Source organism: Vipera berus (genome assembly GCF_964194415.1).
Source record: "Vipera berus genome assembly, chromosome: 2".
Lineage (NCBI taxonomy): Eukaryota > Metazoa > Chordata > Lepidosauria > Squamata > Viperidae > Vipera > Vipera berus.
The window spans coordinates 7,232,320-7,240,052 of record NC_138203.1 but is presented as its reverse complement, the minus strand read 5'-3'; the positions used below and the strand labels follow the sequence as shown (position 1 = coordinate 7,240,052).

Below are 7,733 nucleotides of genomic sequence, written 5' to 3'. Positions count from 1 at the left end.
CCTGCTCAAGTATGTTGTGATTCAGTCTCAGCCTGTGCTGCCAGCAGCTGAGTCCGATGAATCTGAGGAGGAGGAGGGGTTTGGAGAGCCTTTGGTGTCGGAGGGAGGCTCTGATGCACTGCAGGACTCTCAGCCTGGCCCCTCCAGTCGTGTTCCTCATGAGGCTCAGCTGTGTGAGGAGATGTCAGACTCAGAGGAGTCACAGCTGAATCTGTTCAGAGACGCTATAAGCAGAAGGCGATCCAGCAGAGCAGAGCAGAGAAAATCAATGAGGCAACTCAGTGAGAGGAGAAGGCAGTGAAAAGCCACGCCTTGGGACTGATAATAAAAGGGGAAGGTGTGGGCGGGGCTGGTTGCTGAAGGCAACCGTTTGGAGATATTCTGAGAGAATTCTGGTCTGTTCTTACTACTTCTGTTTAACTTTTGTTTGTTGACTCCTTTGATATTTTGTTTCATTTATTGAAGGAAACATTCTGTTGCTTTTTTGTTTGAACTGTAAATAAATTTGGGTTGGGTTTTTCCAGCCTATTGACTGTAAAAAGGAAAAAAAAGGGGTTGTTCCTGACACACAAACAGGGCCGGTCGTAGGCTGGAACGGAACAGAGCAGGGGGTTGGACTAGAAGATCTCCAAGGTCCCTTCCAACTCTATTCTGATTGATTGAATAAAGACTACCTTCATTCTTTTCTGTAAGAGTCCAGTGGTATCTGAAGATCCATCATCAAGTAACCCAATTTCAGCATATTAGCCTAAGAGGTTAAAAGATCCTAGTTTTGCAGACAGTCACATCAAGCTGAAGTGTGTCAATCTGGAACAGAAACTGCTAGAAATAAATCAATTAAAATAAATAAAGATTTTGGATGTAAGGGTGCGGATAGCAGAAGAAGAAAACCGAAGAAGCTTTACTAAAGAGAACTTAAGGTTTCGCCAAAGACATTTTATTAGATTTGGCATATGTAGTCAACGTACGTTATCTTTTTCTATGGAAAGTGAAAACTTTCGCTCTCTCCCCCGGTCAGGTATTTGAAGTCCATCACTCATGTCTTGTGAGGACTTTGTTTTGTTCTAAGGTCCAGATCTGCTAAGAGCTTGTTAGGATCCCGTTTTCTAAAAAAAAAGCAATCTGTAGGAATTAACCTACTCTAAAAGGAAGATCCAACTTAGCTGGGACCCCAAACATCAGTCCCAAGTTCATAAGCTTTGTCCGCAGGTATCTTTCCATAGTTGTGTTCTTCTAAAAGGGCCATCAAGTCCAGGTTAAGTGCAAGGAGACATTTCAGGCTTTTTGTCCAAACCAACCACAATAATAGGCGCCCGGATGTCCTTCAAAAACCGCAAGACTTTGATTTTCTTCTTGTTATTGTGGTTTTTCCAAACTACGGCTGATAACCAAGAAGGAAGAACATGCAACACCCTTGGCCCAGTTCGGAATGGCAATTCTTGATAAACTGATTATCCAAGGAAGAAAAGTGACATCCTGGTTTGATGCTATCTTCAGCGGTTCCGCGGAGCAGCTGTGTGTGAATGCTTGCCTTCAAAAGTGGCGAGGTCTCATTTTCTCCAGTACTGAGTGAGAGAAAGAGGAAGAAAACATTAAGGAAGGCAGTGCGTTATTTCATTAGCCAACTACAAGCTATTTAAGAGAGAGCCGGTTGGCGGCTCTTTCAGCCTTCTCTTGTGGCTCCCAGTCATCCTCCACCATTTGCAGAGAGAGAGAGACAGAGAGAGGCACTTGCACTTCCCTTCTCTCTCTCTCTCTCTCTCTCTGTGTGTGTGTGTGTGTGTGTAAAAAAGAGAGTGGCCTCACGCTGTTCTCCGACAAGCTGACAAGCTTATTGGGCGATGCAACTGCCTTTGCTGCGTCTCCGCAGGAAGCAGCAGAAAGCAGAAAGCAACAGCTAGCTCTCTCTCTCTCTCTCTCTCTCTCTCTCTCTCTCTCTCTCTCTCACACACACACACACACAAACACACACACTCTCACTGAGTAGGGGAAGAGGACTGGCAGACCAAGGGCAGGAGAGCCAGCCCAATAAGAATGTGTGTAAGCCTGTTGAAGAACAGCGTGAAGCCAGCTTGCCAGGTGAGCAGAAGACCAGAGAGAGGGAGAAAGAGAGGGGGGGGGAGAGAGAGAGAGAGAGAGAGAGAAGGAAAGAAAGAGAGGGAGGGGGAGAGAGAGAGAGAGAACTCATGAACAGCAACCTCTATTTCTTTTTAATTAAACTCTTCAATCAAGATTCTATTTTTTAATTTTTTTTATTTTAATTCCATTTATATCCCGCCCTTCTCCGAAGACTCAGGGCGGCTTACAAGCTTAGCGGTAGCCTTCATTCTATGTATATGCCTGCTTGTTAGGGCTTTCACACACACCCCAAGCGGCATTATTACAAAGTCAGCTTAATTGCCCCCAACAATCTGGGTCCTCATTTTACCTACCTCGGAAGGATGGAAGGCTGAGTCAACCTTGAGCCTGGTGGGATGCGAACCTGCACTAATTGCAGGCAGCTGGTGTTACTTAAGGAGGTATTAGCCCACTGCTCCACTAAGGCCCCCTCGCGCGGGCGCGCGCGTGAGTTTTGCGGCTCCCAGTGTTTTCTTTTCTCTGGGAAACGGGTGCAAGTGGCTCGTTGAGTGTTTAAGGTTGCTGACCCTTGGCCTAGTGGTTAAGGCGTCAAGCTAGAAACTGGGCAACCGTGAGTTCTAGTTCCACCTAGATGCTTTAGGATCAATGGGAGCCATGTTCGCTGTGTCGCTGAGTCCAGAAACTCTGCTGTCCTGTGAGAATCTAGAATACTGGGCGGTCCTCGGTGCTCTCTGAGCTTGGTTGGTTTCTTATAGACGTGAATGGATGAGGCTGGCTAATTTAGGGTAATAAAATGTCTACCTACTAGTACCAGCTGTGTGCAGCAGCAGCAGCAGCAACCCCCCAAAAAAGCTAACACAATCCTGGGTTGTATAAACAGAGGCCCAGAATCAAGATCACGTGAAGTATTAGTACCGCTTTATAAAACCCTAGTAAGACCACACCTGGAATACGGCAGCCCATTTGGGTCACCACGTCACAAAAAAGATGTTTTTATTTTTATTTTTTATTTTAATTCCATTTATATCCCGCCCTTCTCCAAAGACTCAGGGCGGCTTACAAGCTTAGCAGTAGCCTTCATTCTACGTATGTATATGCCTGCTTATTAGGGCTTTCACACACACACACCCAAGCGGCATTATTACAAAGTCAGCTTACTGCCCCCAACAATCTGGGTCCTCATTTTACCTACCTCGGAAGGATGGAAGGCTGAGTCAACCTTGAGCCTGGTGGGACTCGAACCTGCACTCATTGCAGGCAGCTGGTGTTACTTAAGGAGGCATTAGCCCACTGCTCCACCAAGGCAGTGGGCTAATGCCTTGAGAGTTTGGAGAAAAAATATATCAGAGAACGGCAACTAAGATGATCCAAGGCCTGGAGACTAAAACATACGAAGACGGCCTGTGCTCCTTCCAGCCCTATAGGGTCTACGTTTGGTTTCTATTCCTATATTATACTTAGCACGTTTTTTGGGCCCGACAATGTAGGGAAGGGAAGGAAGGGAAGAGTTAACATTTATGCCTGGCAAAGAACCAAGAACAGAGAGGGTGGAAGAAAAGAGAATCTAAGTGTGCTCCAAGGGATTCTGAGGCATAATACTTAACGCTAAAATAGCTGTTTTGAGAGTGCTTTACATGAAATTATCTTGGAAGAATTTTTACAAACCAGCATAAAAGCCTGGGCAACCTTTTGATGGTCTGGGGGAATATTTAACTTTCCGAAGGGAAATAAAAAGATCGTCTTTATCCATCTGCCCCACCCTCCAAGTTTGAGGAAAGAGACACCGGAGTGAATTTTGCTTTGCTTTCCAAAGTTGTGGCAAAGCACGTTTAAGACTCGTGCTGCAGTTTTTGCGCCATTCCCATATCAAAATGCTTATTCATAATTTATGGAGCCCTAGGGATAGTTTTTTTTTTTCAAATATTTATCGGTAATTTATTCTGTTTGAATGGTAAATGATTTTTTTTTACAGTTTTGATGCTATGATGATTGAGTTCCCTGATCAGAACAGGCTTATACTGTAGATCAGCAGGCTGAACTGGAAGGTGGAGTTAAACAGGTCATCAGTTTGAAATCTTTGCATAGCCACAAGAGACCCAAGAAACCCCCCACCCCACCCCCACCCAAATAAATTCTGTTGATCTTTATCTAGCACTAATTTAGGATTAATGTCAGGCGCAAAGAACCAGGAGCATTTGTTGAGTTCAAAGTAGCAAAGAATTCATTATTGGGGAGACGTAATAGCAGTATTTCAGTATTTGAGGGGCTGCCACAAAGAAGAGGGCATCAAATTATTCTCCAAAGCATCAGAAGGCAAGAGAAGAAACAACGGTTGGAAATTGACCAAAGAGAGAAGCAACCCATGATTTCTGAAGGAAACTTCAGTTCCAGCATTTAATTGTCCTCACTGTCAGGAAGTTTCTCCTTAATTCCAGGTTGCTTCTCTCTTTGGTCAGTTTCCAACCATTGTTTCTCGTCCTGCCTGCACGTGGTTTGGAGAATAATGTGACCCCCTCTTCTTCTTTGGGAGAGCCCCTCAAATACAGGAAGACAATATTGTTGCCTTCCTGAGCTGGCAATCCTTAATTCTGTTAGATGAGGAAAGAGGGACCCAAAGCTTCCTGGTCTGGTCTAGGAGAATCTTGATGAGGTTCTTACCTGAGCAAACTTATGGATCTGTTCCACCATCGCTGCAAAGAGAGCATGGACACTTTCGTCAATCAGGCTCTGCATGTAGTGTACAGCTTCCTCATCAGACAGATCCAGACGGAATTTGTCTTGAACCTGAGAAGAACAAGAAAGGAGGACCAAGAACACGACTCTGAATTTATGATCAACTACACACAAGTAAGCAGAAAATGTATGTATATATGTATGTATGTCAATATGTCTATCTACTATCTATCTACCAATCTACCTATCTACCTGTCTACCTACCTATCTATCTATCTATCTATCTATCTATCTATCTATCTATCTATCTATCTATCATCTACTCTGTCTCTCCTTTTTCTCTCTCTTGTCCTTAGTGTTCTTTGAGCTTAGTCGTTTTCTTGCAGATGTTTCATTACTTAATTAGGTAACATCGTGAGTGCTAAAAATATATCTCCTAATTGGATAGGATTGGAAGGTCTGCAAGAAATTGAAAGGTCTGCAAGAACACAAGCAAGTTCAAAGGCACAAAGGACACCACATGACTACAAATATTCTCTTCTGTTGGTGTCTCTCTCTCTCTCTCTCTCTCTCCATCCATCCATCCATCCATCCATCCATCCATCCATCCATCCATCCATCCTCTATATCTGTCTGTCTGTGTCTGTCTATCATCTATCTATCTATCTATCTATCTATCTATCTATCTATCTATCTATCTATCTATCTATCTATCTATCTATCTATCTATCTATCCATCTATATCTATCTATCTATCTATCTATCTATCTATCTATCTATCTATCTCTCTCTCTCTCTCTCTCTCTCTCTCTCTCTCTCTATACATCTATATCCATCCATCCATCTATATCTATCTATATCTGTCTATCTATCTATCTATCTATCTATCTATCTATCTATCTATCTATCTATCTATCTATCATCTATCATCTCTCTCTTTCTCTCATCTATCTAAAAATTCAAATCCAAATTAAGCTCACCGTCCTCGCTGTGTCAACCCAGAGCCACCAATCCTAGCAGAAACCCTAATCCTTCTGACTGCCAACCCTCATAAATTGTGGAGGTCAGGCATGTCTATATGTGTACAAACATGGCTATGCTGTATCTGCGGACATGGATTTATCTGCCAGCAACCAGACAAAAGGAGGCTAAGAGCAGGACAGCAGGTAAAAGCTTTTTTAGCATGAACTCAATTATCTGTAAAATGAGATGCTTCCCTCATACAACTTACTGGTCCCCATAACTGTGTTTCACTCATTCTCTTTCAGTCACAAATCTGTTCTCAAGCACAGCAACATAACCCAACAGAAAATCACAGACAGTTTTCTCTGTTCTTCTTGTAGAAAGGGAAAGGGAAAGGAAGGAAGATAAGGGAGGGAGGGAGGAAGGAAAAGGAAGGAAGGGTAAGGGAAGGGAAGGGCAGAAGGAAGGAAAATGGAGGGAGGGAGGGAGGAAGGAAGGAAAAGGAAGGAAGGGTAAGGGAAGGGAGGGAGGAAGGAAAGAAAATGGAGGCAGGAAGCAAGGAAGGAGGAAAGAAGGAAGGGAGGAAGGAAAAGAGAGAGAAGGAAGGAACAAAAGAAAGAAAGAAAAAGAAAGAAAGAAAGAAAGAAAGAAAGAAAGAAAGAAAGAAAGAAAGAAAGAAAGAAAGAAAGAAAGAAAGAAAAGTTTGTAAACTTAGGTGGGTGTCTCGCTTTACGACCATCATCACTTATGAACGGTAAGTTGAAGACGACCTGTATGTATGTATGTATCACAGAAAGACAGATACAGACACTAGTTCAACTGTTTTGCAGAACAGAATAAGGAAAGGAAAGAAGGGAAAAAGAGAGGCGGTTGTGCCTTCCTACTGCTAAATTGGTTGCAACCTCTGTTCCTTCAAGGAAACGTGCAATTAAATTTCGATTCAATTAAGAAGGGAAAAATCTGACGCAAGGTAAGAGATTATTTCTTTGGGAGGTCATTGTACGATCAAGAATTTTTTTTTTTTTTTAAAAAGGAGAGATTCCGTTTGGAGAACATCCTACTAAGAAGGTAAAATCTTGGAACGGTCGAGGGAAGAAGAGTGTGCATAGTTTTGTCACAAGTCTCAGCAATGGTGGAAGCATTTTAGCAAGATCCCAAAATAAAACTGTAAGTGAAAAAAAAACAGGATTCAACTATACAATCACACGTTGCATTTTGCATACTTTTTTTTCTATTAAAACAAGAGCTTCATTTGTACAGCAGTTAAAATTATAAGTGCTTTCCTAGTAAACAGTATCCTAGAAGGAAAAGAAGATAAAGAAATTGAGATATAATTTCCGCAATGCTTCCACAGAGGCTGTTACAATTATCTTTCCAATAGCATCTAATTAGGTATGGATTTTGGAGCATTTGTAAGTCCCGATGCTGAAGTGGAAGGCCAGAGGAACACTGAAGATTACAAATTATGGGTCCAATATTGGCCGAAGACATAAAGAATGATAATTCAATGTTTTCGATTCTAGCCACAGCTTTTCCTCTTAGGATTGATGGATAAAACAGTTAAGAAAGAGTCATGGGAGATTTTTTTCCAGTCTAGAATTACTGCAGTGAGAATAATAATAATAATAATAAGTCGTGGGAACGTAGGGTGGAAAAAGTTGTCGAGAATGAGAGGGTGAGGATCTTGTGGGACTTCCGAATACAGACAGATCGCCATTTGGAACACAACACACCAAATATCACAGTTGTAGAGAACCGAAGCGTACAGTTGATTGATATCGCTGTACCAGGAGATGCCAGAGTCGAAGAAAAAGAACTGGAAAAAATTACGAAATACCACGACCTGGCCTTCAAAACTGCGTGATTATGGATGAAACGTGTAACAGTGATACCCATTGTCATCGGGGGACTGGGAACTATGTCCAAAAATTTTGCAAAATACATCAAGAAATTGCAGCTTCCTGCAATAACTCCAGCAAAGCGACAAAAAAACCTGCACTATTTGGAACATCTTACAT

General features: G+C 42.5%; 1 protein-coding gene across 1 annotated transcript in view; it reads right to left on the bottom strand.

Moving 5' to 3' along the window:
- Positions 1-915: 915 nt before the first annotated feature.
- Positions 916-7,733, bottom strand: part of PIK3C3 (phosphatidylinositol 3-kinase catalytic subunit type 3) — a 115,960-nt gene continuing 109,142 nt past the window's right edge. Inside the window, exons 24-25 of the mRNA XM_081318701.1 lie at positions 4,738-4,863; positions 916-1,565 (exon numbers count right to left, since the gene is read on the bottom strand). Coding sequence (XP_081174827.1) covers positions 1,551-1,565; positions 4,738-4,863 — 141 coding nt within the window. The 3' untranslated portion in view covers positions 916-1,550. The remainder of the gene's footprint in view (positions 1,566-4,737; positions 4,864-7,733) is intronic.